Here is a 13,469-nt window from a genome sequence, read left to right as displayed (position 1 = left end):
AAAATCTAGGGTGATGTTAGTCCAGAGGTTCAACGGACCCTTGTGGTGAGTAGCTGCCTTGCCAGGGTGAGGATTTCCTGGTGGGATGGCTGTCTCCACAACACTCGTATTTCACACAAGCGGCCAGCAAACCCACCACTCAAATAGAATACATGGAGTCCTTTTGAAAATATGGTTCAGTGGAGAGGGTGCTTGCCCAGCATGCCGGAGGCCCTAGGTTTGATCCCCAATACCCATAAAACCATGCTTGATGGCTCATACCTGTAATCCTATTACACAATTGATTGAAGCGGGAGGGAGGGTCAGGAATTCATGGTCATCTTCAGTTCTATGGTGGGTTTGAAACAAGCTTGGGAGCAGTAATCACTCCATTCTCTCTCCTCCCTCCCACTACCTGGTCCATTTGTGCTGCTATTACAGACCACTGAGATAAGGTAATTTACAAAGGGCAGAAATTTGTTTCCTTACCATTCTGGAGGCTGAGGAGAAATCTGATATCAAGCTGCCAGGAGGCTCTGTTGTCTGCTTGGAGAGGGCGTCTCTGCTTTGAAGATGGTGTGTGTTGCTGAGCCATCCTGGGCAGAAGTGGGGGTGCGGCGAGAAAAGCCATGTCTTCCCCAAAGTAGAAAAGCCAGCAGTTTGAAGAAGTGCAGGCTTTAATCCCATTCATCAGCTCTTAAAGGCCCCACATCTTACTGCTATAATATCAAACACCTGTACCCTAGAGGCCCAGAGCACTAACGTGTTGTAGAATATTATTTTAAGGTATGTTACATTTGTTAATGCGGTGGAACATTTGTTTATTGATGCAAAGATGTTCCTTTATGTTGCATTTGTTTAACTCTGTGAAGCTGTGTTACTTCGCCTATCTAAAACACCTGACAGTCTAATAAAGAGCTGAATGGCCAAGGGCAAGGCAGGAGAAAGGATAGGTGGGGCTGGCAGGCAGAGAGAATAAATAGAAGGAAAAATCTAGGAGAAAAGAAGAAAGAGCAAGAGAACAAGGAGAGGAGGATGCTAGGGATCAGCCACACAGCCAGCCACAGAGTAAGAGTATAAGTAAGAGATACAGAAGTAAGAAAAGGAAAAAGCCCAGAGGCAAAAGATAAACAAGATAATTTAAGATAAGAAAAGCTGGCTAGAAACAAGCCAAGCTAAAGGCCAGGCATTTATACGTAAGAATAAGTCTCAGTGTGTGATTTATTTGGGAGCTGGGTGGCAAGCCCCCAAAAGAGCAAAACAACCAACAACACTAATGCACACTTTTCTGTCTCTGAGTTCATATATTCAGAGATGAGACACCCATGTAAATTGGTCATAGGTTTTGGTTTTGTTTTGTTTTACCATTTTCTAATTGGCTTACTTCACTCAACAGAATGTCTTCAGGAGACATCCCTGTTGCAGTGTGTGTCAGAAGCTCCTTCCATTTCAAGGCTAAGTAATATTCCATGTATGCCTCTATCACATTTGCTGTAGCCATGCACCTGTTGGTAGGTGCCTGGAATGGCTCCAACTTTTGGCTACTATGAGAATGCTGGCATGTACTTTTTTTGATATACAGACCATACTTTGTGTTATGTGCCCAGAAGTGGGCTGGATCATCTAAGTCTACGCTTGAATTTTTGAGGGGCTTCATACCCCTTTTAACTCAAGCTTACTGAAAAGTAATTTACTGCAATTGAAATTAGAACATTGCTGTTTTTCCAGAAAGTTCTGTGAACCACTTTATAAAAAAATCCCATTCCCTCACTCCACCTCTGCCTCCATCTCTAATAACCCTGATTTCTGTTCCTACTATTTTGCAAACTCAACACTGTCATTTAAGGCATCTGGTTTATTTCCCTTGACATCATGCTTTTGAGATTTGCTCAGAGGACCCCATATATCATGGGTTACTTTTCATCCCTGAGGGATTTTTACTGTAGAAGTGCCATCATCAACTTTGCTATTCTGGGATTGATTTGGGCAATTGTGAATCACACACTCATGCCTCTTCCTGTTCTGGTCTTCATTTCTTGGGTAAATACTGACCCAAGGAATTAGTGTGTCCAACTTCTAAAGAGCCCAGGTCTTTGCAGCATCAGCAAAGAAGCATTGATGTCTTGATGAGATGTGAAAATTGAAACCTTGCTTAGACTTGCCAATGGATCTGAGTGATGTGTAACACGAATCTTAAAAGGTCTTATAATAAAAAAAAAAAAAACCCAGAGCCAGATATTGAGGTAAAAGCTGAAAGATTAGAGAAGCAGAACAGGCCGGGCAGTGGTGGCGCACGCCTTTAATCCCAGCACTCGGGAGGCAGAGCCAGGCGGATCTCTGTGAGTTTGAGGCCAGCCTGGGCTACCAAGTGAGTTCCAGGAAAGGCACAAAGCTACACAGAGAAACCCTGTCTCAAAAAACCAAAAAAAGAAAAAAAGAAAAAAAAAAGAAAAAAAAGAGAAGCAGAACAGTCAGTCACTAGCTTCACTCTACAAAATCCTCAACCTCAAGAGAGTGAGTTCCTGTTTCCTCATGCCTTATATACCTTTCTTTGTCCTGCCATATTACTTCCTGGGATTAAAGGCATGTGTCACCACTGCCTGGTTCTGCTTCTCTCAAATAGCCCAGTGTGGCCTTGAACTAATAGAGATCCAGACAGATTTCTGTCTCCCAAGTGATAGGATTAAAGGTGTGTGCTACCACTGCCTGACCTCTATGTCTAACTTAGTGGCTGGCTCTGTCCTCTGATCCCCAGGTAAGCTTTATTGGGGTATACAATTATCATCACAGTGATGAGTGATGGTGAGGATGTCAGATGCCCCATCTTGAGGAACTTTGGAGGAGACGTTGACTTAGGCCTTCTAAACCCTGGATATAACTCCCAAATGTTGGAGCTCAGTTCAAAGGATTACCAGAGAAGGTTGAAGGAGAGGAAAAATGGATTGAGGGGAGACCTTGGGGATGAGGTCTTACTCCTCACAGGAACAAAATGGGAGTGTCAAGCCCCACCTCTAAAACCTTTCAATGCCTACCCACAGCATACAGAAGGAATGTAGGTCTGACTCTGAGGAAACTGAGCTGAACCCTAAGGTGAGGACCTCTAAGCAGCCCTGACTTGAAACAGGCAAGGGCGAGTGGCCTGAAGTAACCTGGGATGGTCCACAGGAAACCTCTAAAATAGTCCACTCTAGAAGGCATTGTGCTCCCCAAGGAAGTTCCTTGGGTCTGAAGGGCAGTGGTCCCAGCTAACATCTACTTAGCACACACTTACTCTGTTCAAGAGGTTCCTGTCTCCAGGAACCGCCCACCCTCAGCCCTGGGGACAATTGAGTGTGATGTAAATGGGTACACAGACAAGGGGAATTAAACTTCACTTGATGAACCTGTCCCAGTGCAAGGCTGGGCCCTCCGGATGTTCACGTTAGGGCCCAGTCTCGTTCAGCTTCAGCTGCTTTGACAAAGTGCCTCAGACTCATTTCCCACAGTTCCAGGAGCAGAAAGCCCTGAATCAGGGTGGCGGCAGTGGTGTGGTTCGGGGATGGGGGGTGCGCTGGGGTGTCTCTTCTAGGTTGCAGACTGCTGCCTTCTCTCCGTGTTCTTGTGGTAGAAATAGGGCAAGGAAGCCGTCCAATCACTTCACAAGGACACTGATCCCATTCCCCTTCCTAAGGCTTGGCCTTCTAAAAGCTCACCCCGGAGGGCGGGATTTCAACAGCAACGGAAGGGATTACGGAAGTTCAGTCCACGGCAAGCCTGAATAGGAATTTCTTTAATAAAATGAACTCTGTGCTTCTAATTATGCCCTCTTGAGGATATTGTAGCCAGCATTTCCCGCTTACTGTATGCACAGAGCCTGGCGAACACTCACCAGGGATCATCCTAGCAACGTTTAATCTTCACAGTAGCAGGGGTTATTTCAGACCCCGGTTTACAGATGAGAAAACTCAAGTGTGAGAACGCTTCCTGTAGACACAGGTGAGAGCGCTTTCAGAGTGGGACTCCTCGACTGGAGAGCACGTGATGTGAGGCTCTGTGACGGATGCTCAGCAGGCAAGACGAAGAAGGCAAGTGAACACAACTCAGGCTAAAGTCACTTAAAGAAGACTGTCACACGCTTGTGTCTGCTAACCCTGGGTGTGTGTAGGGTGGTGCCGTGGGAATTTTTCTCTTTATATGACTTTTGGGAGATTGGTGAAGACAGTTCTTCCTAATCACAATAGCCTTTCCACGTCAATAACTGTGCTTCAAGAGTAAATGAATCTGCTTGATCCCCCACTCCATGAAAGAGCTAACTGATTCTCTGGCCCCGTTCCTCACTGTCAGAAACATTCTGGTAGCAGAATCTTTTAACAAGTCCTGATCACTTCACTGGTCAATCCTTAAGCATGGGAGCTCAGAATCAGACTCCAATGGGACATAGTGTAAAAGTCACTGCTTCCTGATCTCACAAGTGCTCCCATGGAGTCAGACTCTCACAGGACACAGTGTGAAAGTCACTGCTTCCCGATTCACAAGTGCTCCCATGGAGTCAGACTCTCACAGGACACAGTGTGAAAGTCACTGCTTCCTGATCTCACAAGTGCTCCCGTGGAGTCACACAAGTGCTCCCATGGAGTCAGACTGTCACAGGACACAGTGTGAAAGTGACTCCTTCCTGATCTCACAAGTGCTCCCATGGAGTCAGACTCTCACAGGACACAGTGTGAAAGTCACTGCTTCCCGATTCACAAGTGCTCCCATGGAGTCAGAGTCTCACAGGACACAGTGTGAAAGTCACTGCTTCCTGATCTCACAAGTGCTCCCGTGGAGTCACACAAGTGCTCCCGTGGAGTCAGACTGTCACAGGACACAGTGTGAAAGTGACTCCTTCCTGATCTCACAAGTGCTCCCATTACACTTATTCCTTTGTCTACTTTCCCAACCATGTTCCACAGAACGCACATGACAATGTGGTGCCTTTCCCACATCTGTTACTTAGAAAGAATATCTTGACGTCACTTGAGTTTACATGTATTTGACTGTAAGGATAATGGGGGTTGTTTTCCTGTATCTCTTAATGAGTTATTTATGTAATTTGGCAATTTTTCTATGGAGTGTCTTTTCTTGCTTAGATGTGAATGCTTTTTTATAATTTAAAGATATGAACATATCAAAGATGGCAGACATTTCTGTACAATGATAATTTCTTTGAATTTTCTCCATTTTAAATCTCTCTCTCTCTCTCTCTCTCTCTCTCTCTCTCTCTCTCTCTCTCTCTCTCTCTCTCATATGTGTGCATGCATGTTCCTGTGTGTGAGTATGGGCATGTATGTCATGCACATGTATGGCAGTTGAAGGACCACCTCAGAGGCCTGTATGCATTCCCACATGTTTGAGACAGGACCTTTTGATGTTCACCAGTGAGTACTCCAGGCTAGCTGTCCCCAAGGCTTCCAGGGAATCTCTTCTGTCCACCCCCGACCCCGCCACTGGAGCAGTGGAAATACAGACCCCCACACACACTGGCTTCGGAGGATTCAAACTTGGGACCTTGTGCGGCAAGCGCTTTACCCACTGGGCATCTCCTCTCCCCCTCCTTTAACTTTTCAATGGTATTTTATGTAGGAAACACAACCTATTCCTTTCGTGCTGCTCATACCCTCCCTCCCACGGACAGCGGCATCATCTCGGTGCAGTCAGGTCTACTACTCACGGACGTGCTTCTTCCAAAGGCTTCGTTTCTAACCTGACTTGTCCACAAGTGGACACCAGAGCCTTTCATTCTTTCCTCTTTACGGGAAGAAGGCTGTGTTCCAGTGGCCACTCGATTTTCCTGAGTCGCTAGAGAACACACATCACAGAAGAAACTTAATCCACACGATGGATCACTCTTGCCACCCCTGACCATCTTGGCTGATTGGTCAGGGCTGACTTGGTCACCGACAGCCATCTGAGCCGTGAAGAACTAGCAATGACTGCGGGGGCTTCATGAGGAGCGTGTGTCGTGCACACAGACCATGAGCAAACTACCATGCATGGAAGCGCAGGGCGTGTCTGGACACTAAGAGCAGCGGCTCTCCTAATAACTGTGCTGTGATAACAGGTATGTTCTGGAATTGTTCCAGGCAGGACTGGGTGGCCACCCCAGGCATCAGGGACAACACAGTAGAAGAAGGGGACCAAGGCTCAGGAAGCTTAGGGTCAAGGTCCCAGTTGGTGAGTGTACAACTGGCTTTAGACTCTGCTTCTCTCCTGGCATGGCTTTGTGACTACTGTTAGCTGCCCTGTCTCTTCCATTTCTCTTTACAAAATGAAAAGACAACGCTTATGAAATTCCACTGCAGTTCTCCGCTCAGCCCTGGAGTTTGGAGCCATATCCTGGAAGTTAAATAGTTAGCCCTGCCACCTTGCATCCTCCTTCCCAGGACAAGGCCAGACCTGGGAGGAGACAACATGTTTGACAAGGGGTGGAGGACCGAGTGGACATCTCTGCTTGTGGGTTTGGTCTCTGCTGTCTTAGGATCAGAGCGTTGGACCTGTTCTTGTGGCAGGGCTCCTGGCACACTTTAATGGGTGGGTCATACCCCTCAAATTTCTCATGCAGCCTCATCCAAGCCGGGGAAGCTGTCACACATCACAAATACCTCGGTGGGGGGCATGAGTGTGTGTCTAAAGGAACTGTTAGGCATATTAGCAAGCCTAACCTCAAACACCAGATATTTAAAGCCAGAGAGAAGGGCCCTGTGGCTGGCAGAGAGGGCCATGACCCAGTGCCCTCTTGGCCGTAGACCTTTAGAAGAAGACTTTTAGTTTTATCCTAAGCCATGGGAGGGATTTCTGGGCTCTTGTTTTTGTGTTGATTCCCAGAGAGATTTAACACCTTGGCCCAGATGCCAGTCAGCCATCTTTGATGCATTGCAGGTCCAGGTCACTTAGTGTCTTCTTTATTTATTGGATGAGTCTTACTCCAGGATTTTAGCCCTTGGCTGTGTTTGTTGCAACCATTGCCACAGATTATTACCTGCTTTTCCTTTCTTTTCCGAATAGCAGGGGCTCTCTGGTTAGCCACAGGCGGTATATATTCTTGTTTATCTAAATCTGGTCTGTGTTGTCACGGCAATATTTCACATCCCTGGACATTTATCTCCAGGCGGGGGCTGGCAACCATCCGACCCATCAAAGGATAGGGAGTCGAGGACCCAAGGGTCAGGCTGCTGTGCTGGGGACGCTCCTGGCTATGGATCAGGACACACACGGGTCAAAGGTCTCTCTAGCCGGGAAGAAGACAGAGGCTCAGCAGAAAGCCGTGGCCGCCACGGAAGAGGCCGGGTTGCAGGCCTGCCTCAGAAGTGGAAACTGGGCAGGGCCGGGGCCAGCGGGCTGAAGGGCGAAGGTCCTGGACCCGGCGCTGGAGCCCCACCCTGGAACCCCGCCCATCAGGGCCCGCCCCCCGGAGCGTTCTGACCTCTCAGCACCTTCCGGCTCGGCCAGGGCTCTCCCTCCTCGGAAGTCATTGGTTGACTCTCAGTCCCCGCCCCCGGAAGGGCTGCTTATCGCAGCCAATCGGCGGGCGCGGCGGCGGCGGCGGCGGAGTCTGGGAGCGAGGTACCCCGACCTGGAGCGGGGGCTGCGGAGTTGACTTGGGCTTGTGGGGGTCGCATGTCACCGTGGGCACGGGGCTGGGCTGCTACTCCAGGGCTGGTGGCCGTGGCTGTGTCCCGGGAGGGCTGGTGCCGTCTTGTGGGGGTGGCAGGATGTGTGCTCCATGGAAAGTTGGGGCCCGGCCCGTGTAGGCCCAGGGGTGGGGCCGCCTCAAATTTGTTTTATCTCCTGCTTAGGGACACCCCACCCTGTCACTGAAGGAAAACGGAGGTCTCTTCCGGCCGCCCCGGGTGTCAGGGGCTCAGAAATCCGAGACTCGAGGGAGATGCGCTGAGGCTGGCTGTCCCCTCTAAAGGGCCTCTCGGAAGGCACCGCCAGGAATGCCTAGCGTCCCATTCGAGCCATTTGGAAGGGGAAGGAGGTTAGTTGTGGCTCTGGCGTTTGCCTCTAGGTGACAATAAAGGGCGCATGGGGGTGTAATGAATGCAGAGTGACCTCGAGAAAAGGGCAGGTTAACTTGGACAGGCGTTTTTCCATTGCTCGCCTCTCGGGTCAAAGTCAGCCAGGGTCAAAATAAGAGACTTTGCGATCCATGGTTGCCCTCAGCTGTGTCCTTGGCCTTCCAGAAGACACCTTGGAATCCCTCACGAAGTTTCTGTACAAAGATTCTGAATGTAAAGTTCTCAGTATCTGGTTGCTAAGAACAGTACTCTGAGACACAAGTGGCTTCTGTGTGTGGGCCCGGGGAGGCACAGCTGTGGACAGGGAAGAAGGGTGGGGAGTCTTTTGTTTTTCTGTACATAGTGAGCGGTTAGGGAAAGCATGATTCTATTCTGCCTAAGTCCCGTGTGGGCTAGTGTGAGGATGTTGTCGTTCCGTCCTGTGGGTGTTTGCTGAATATTTGCAATATTAGGAAATTACTAATGAGACAGTTCTCTTTAGGAAGCCAGAGGGGAATGAATAGCATTTGTGTAGAATTAACCCCAGGTTTGGTTTTCAGTTGAGAAAATGAGGCAGAAGGAAGTGTTAGCCAAGACCTTCCAAGGCCCAGCAGTTGTCTGTAGGACTCCAAACAGCCACGTTTACATGTTCAAGAATGGCAGTGGAGACTCCGGGGACTCCTCTGAGGAAGAGTCACATCATGTGGTGTTACGACCCCGGGGCAAGGAGCGCCAGAAGAACAGCATCCAACACCCTCAGCAGCCCGGAGCGGGCAGCATGGTTCTGCTGCAGCGGGAGCTGGCCCAGGAGGACAGCCTCAACAAGCTGGCTCTCCAGTATGGCTGCAAAGTAAGCTGGCTCAGTCCCCGAGTAAGCCGACTGCTCAATTAGTTGGGAACCTCAGTTAAGGGTGTGTTTTCCTTTGCCCTGACTTTCCCAGTGATGCTATGAGACTGTGTGGTCTTTTGAGTACATTGGAACTGAGATCCTAGGGGCTGGAGATGGTAGGTGGAGTTAGCCCAGTGTCCTTGGCATGCTTCTCTCACTACTTGTATTCTTCCGACCTTTTCCTGACGTTTGCTGCTCCGACTGGTAGAGTTTTGCCTTCTCTCTAGTAGAACTGTATGGTCTAGCCTCTGTCCTGTGCGTTTGTATAACCTTATCTTTCTCTTTAATTATGTTTTTAGCATTCAGAGTGATTAACAGTGGCAAAGTAAGTAGGAAAGCATTTCTGGAATCGCTCTTTTCTCCTGCATCAAAACGGCTCGTTTCCCGCTGCTAACCCCATGCTATAGACTGATAGCAGCTTTCACCCAGGCTGCATCCGCTACACAATTAAAAAACAAAAATCTTGACCTCCTAGAAATGGTCTATTGTTTATCTAACAAGATCCAAATGAGCAAAAAGATTGTGTGGGTGTGGGAGCCTTTCCCAGAGTAGTAGAGGCTGGTCTCCAGGGACACATGGCATCCTTGTATTACATCAGCCTTTGTGTTTGCGTCTTACCATCTGCTTCCGTAGGCATAAGCTACAGACCATGGGCTGAAAAACAAAGCCTTCCCAACAAAGTCTGGGAAGGTAGATTGAGTAGGCCTGTCAGAATGATGATCTATAACAAACCCAGAGTGGACTTTTTAGTGCCCCCACGAACCAGTCCAGTTCCAATTGGCAACAGATACACGCGCTGTTCGTTTCGTGCGCAAAGAATGAAAGCTGTTCAGTTTCAGATAAAAAGCATCCCGCGAGCCAGTTCTGTGAGACTCTGAAAGTGGTTGCTGAATCAAGTAAGCCCACACTATGGACCGGAATAATAAACTCTGTGGATTGTGCTTACATTCTAGATAAGTTTTTCAAAAGTAGCTTGAAGGGGAGTTTAAAATTTGGCTTCCTGGCCCTCCTTTTCTGTTAGAAGCTTTGTGTTACTCAATAAAATCCAGTCACGTTCCCCTTTCCGTAGTTGGGAATGGAAAAATCTCAGTCTGGAACTCCCAGGTTGACTGCTGATTTCCTAACCTACTTCTGGTGAGAAGTAGGACCTCCCCAAGGTGAATGGAGCTGGAGTCACTGCTGTTCAGGAACTAAGTTCCTGTGCCTGCACGACTTCCGGGAAAGCGCTGAAGCAGCTGAGGCTCCTGAGGGAGCCATCAGGTGGTGGAGTCCCTGAGTGTGCCCAGGGCCAGCTCAGGCTTCAGGGAGCTTGCTCAGCTGGATTCTGGTATGAGAGGCGGCCACTGTTGCCTCAGAGCTTGACAGAAAGAGCAGCAGTGTTGGTCCTGTTTCACCTGAAGCTTTTGCTGTGCTCACAACACTTTCCCAAACTGACCTGAAATGGTTCAAAGCAGAACCATTGATTTCTAAGCTATTCATTAAGAGGTTAAAAACCAAAGACCCAAAACTGTACAGCTCAAGTTACTCAGGCAAAAACAAAGCTGGCTGTGGGTGTAGTTTCTGGCCTTCATGGGCTTCTTCAGGGGGACCCCAGCAGGCTGAGGGTTTCTGCCGGGGCCGGGTGCTGGTTTTGAGGAGCTTTGGATGTTTATAATACCTGGCTTCCCTAGGTTGCAGATATCAAGAAAGTGAACAACTTCATCAGGGAACAAGACCTGTATGCTTTGAAGTCCATCAAGATTCCGGTGAGACATCATGGCATCCTCACAGAGACCCACCAAGAGCTCACCCCCCTGGGGCCCCCGTCCTCTGAGACCAGAGTGACCCTGGGAGAACTGTCTGAAGATGAGGATGCCACTGGGGCAGGCGCCCAGGGAAACCAGCTGACGGATTTCTTTAAGGGAATCGACGAGAACATTGAGCGGGCTGTGCAGTCTGACGTGTTCCACAGCGACAGCTGCTGCGTGGAGGCCGCAGATCAGCCACTGCTCCCCGCCACCCAGAAGCCACCAGGCGACGGCGCCGACTGCGGGATTCAGTGGTGGAATGCTGTCTTCCTCATGCTTCTCATTGGGATTGTGTTGCCAGTGTTTTATCTCGTCTACTTTAAAATCCAAGCCACCGGGGAAGCCTCCAGTAGCGTGAATGCAACTGTTGTCCCCAATGACTCGATGACACTGAGCCCAGTTCCAGCGCCAGCGCCCAGGTTGGCAATTCCAGTGCCCACCCTCCCCGCTTCAGACAGCCAGGTCAGCTCAACCACCCAGGCAGGGGCCTAAGCTCATTTATTCTAGAATGGGCAATGCTTTGGCAGTTGGCTCTGGATGTGTGTAGCTGGGCGTATTGCACTTTGCTTCCTGGGATGTATGGACAGTTAAAGAAGTTACCACGTCAATCTGGATTGTATGGACTGAGGAATGGCCTGACCTGACCCAAGGATGCAGGAGCCCAGACGTCATCGTCCCAGCAAGACAGACATTTACATAGAACTGGTGGCTGTTTCTTGAAGACATGTCGGGGCTGGCTGTGAGTTCCTGTACAGCCCTTGTGGGTGAGCGCCTAAGTAGAACGTGATAAGGGATCTGCGATGTTGGTGCTCCCACTGTTGGGTGGGGTCAGATGACTGTCACAGTGTCCCAGCCTGCTATTGGTTGGGGCTGGGCTCAGCGGCATGTCCTGTGTCTGGGTAGACCAAGGTGCTATGCAGTATGCCACTGAGTTTTAGAGCGACGCATTACAGTTGTGACAGCCTGGCATGCCTGCCTCTTCACTCGGCCCCATTGAGGTGGTGCTACTTCAGAAGTGAGAATGCTCAGAATCCAAACTGCCATCCTTTGACTTAAGCTGCAGTCCGGTCCCTCACACTGTTGGAGCTTTATGGTCTCACACATGGGCATATCTTAAGCCAGACACAGGGCCACCGCTCAGATTCACAGTAGGAACATCTCTGGTGATGGCTCCAGGGATTCTCCCAGTTGGCGTCTTGGGAGCAGATGTTATTGGCAAGTAGTTTGAAGAGACTACATGCGCCATTAAGGTTCTAACACATGCACCTCTGAGGCCAACCCACTGTCAGACCCCCTACCATGTGTCCCCGAAGCAGAGTATTCTTCCCGCTGCCTCCATACTCTGCTTTTTGGGTGTTGTCCTTAAACTTCCAGATTCTGTGTCTCAGTGTTAAAGCCCGACACAATGTCAGTCAGCTTTCTCTCACTGGACAAAATAATCTTGGCTCAAGGTTTCAACCCATGGCCTGATTTGGGGTCGCTTATGGTAAGAACACACATCATGGAAGAGAGTGTGGTGGGACAAATTGTTCCTGTGACCAGGAAGAGAGGGAGAGACAGGAGCTTGGGTCCCGGTATCAGCTTCAAGGTCATGCCTGTAGTGACCTTGCCTCTGCCACTAGACCCCAGATCTTAAAGCTTCCACTCCTTCCCAGTGCCAAGGTGAGCACAAGCCTTTAAGATATTTGCCTTTGGGGGGCATATCCAAACCCCAACAAGGTGACTCTGGCTGTGAAAGGCTATAAAAGCAGCGGACACCAGAGGGGGTGAGATGCCCGAGGTTTTCTCAGCCACTCCCTGGTGGCAGTAGCCGACCATGTGCTGCAAGGGGTGTGGGAGAAAGGGCTACGTCAGCCACCTTGTCACAGCAGGGAGGGGGCTGCAGAGGTGGCCCGGAGCTTCAGGGTGAACAGAAGGCAGGCAGGTCGCTTCTGTGTCAAGTGTCAAGGTGGCACCACTTGACACTTAGGCCTGGAAATCTGATGAGAGGAGCAGAATAGTGTGTGAGCGAGCCTGTTGTTCAGTTGTCTGAAAAACAGTCTGCCCAGGGTGGAAATAGCAAATTGGAGTCATCTTCAGAATTAAGTACTTTGAGGCCAAAAATAAACCCGTGAATCTCAATACAATAAACATCGATTATGTTAAGTGATTTCTATCTGGATGCTCATGACCATTGTGGCTGTGAAGTTTCTTTTAGATGTTTTTACCATTGACTTCAGCAGGCAGGGCCCAGAGTCCCATGGGAAAATGGTTTTCGCTAGACAACGAATGTCTTTTTTTCCCCCTGAATTCTGTCGCAAGTGTTAGGGACTGATGGTGATGCCTGTACACAGTCCTGTGTAGGCTCCTCAGTAGAACATGACAAGGGATTTGCAGTGTCAGTGCCCCCTGGGGTTGGATGGGGTCAGATGACTGTCACAGTGACCCTGCCTGCTGAGGGCGGGGGTGAGCTTGGCTCAGAGATGTGTTCTGTCTGTCTGGGCAGACCAAGGTGCTATGCGATAGTATCAGTATGTCACTGAGTTTTACACAAGTTACAGTTGTGACTTGTATCTCTGTATTTTTCTCAAGTGGAATAAATATTTCTTCTGTGAAGGAAACACGACTCCCTCTTTTCATATGTGGATATTAACAGTTCAAAGCTGAGGGACAGCTTTGGAGAAGACGGCAGTGGCCTCTGCCTCCTGCTGGGTCTGGGCAAGTTGCCGTGGCTCTTGCTGCACTTGCTTCTGTGGCCAGGGAAGGACAGACAAGTGGTAACCAGTGCACTCTGGCCCACTGACCTCCATAATG

At 49.4% G+C, this 13,469-nt stretch overlaps 1 protein-coding gene across 4 annotated transcripts; it reads left to right on the top strand.

The window, feature by feature from the left end:
- Positions 1 to 7,439: 7,439 nt before the first annotated feature.
- On the top strand, positions 7,440 to 12,679 carry Lysmd4 (LysM domain containing 4). Of its 4 annotated transcripts, none has more exons than XM_059273109.1 (4): positions 7,440 to 7,563; positions 7,797 to 7,981; positions 8,561 to 8,850; positions 10,560 to 12,679. In XM_059273109.1, the coding sequence occupies exons 3-4, from the start codon at positions 8,569 to 8,571 to the stop codon at positions 11,166 to 11,168; spliced, it is 891 nt and encodes a 296-aa protein (XP_059129092.1). In that variant the 5' UTR covers positions 7,440 to 7,563; positions 7,797 to 7,981; positions 8,561 to 8,568; the 3' UTR covers positions 11,169 to 12,679. The 4 variants fall into 4 exon arrangements, with proteins under 4 accessions (XP_059129092.1, XP_059129106.1, XP_059129113.1 ...); XM_059273123.1 differs by having other exon boundaries at positions 7,797 to 8,334; XM_059273130.1 differs by lacking the exon at positions 10,560 to 12,679 and adding an exon at positions 9,189 to 10,195.
- The last annotated feature ends 790 nt before the right edge of the window (positions 12,680 to 13,469 follow it).

This window comes from Peromyscus eremicus, chromosome 1, assembly GCF_949786415.1.
Source record: "Peromyscus eremicus chromosome 1, PerEre_H2_v1, whole genome shotgun sequence".
NCBI classification, from domain to species: Eukaryota; Metazoa; Chordata; class Mammalia; order Rodentia; family Cricetidae; genus Peromyscus; species Peromyscus eremicus.
This window is presented reverse-complemented; position numbering and strand designations above follow the sequence as displayed.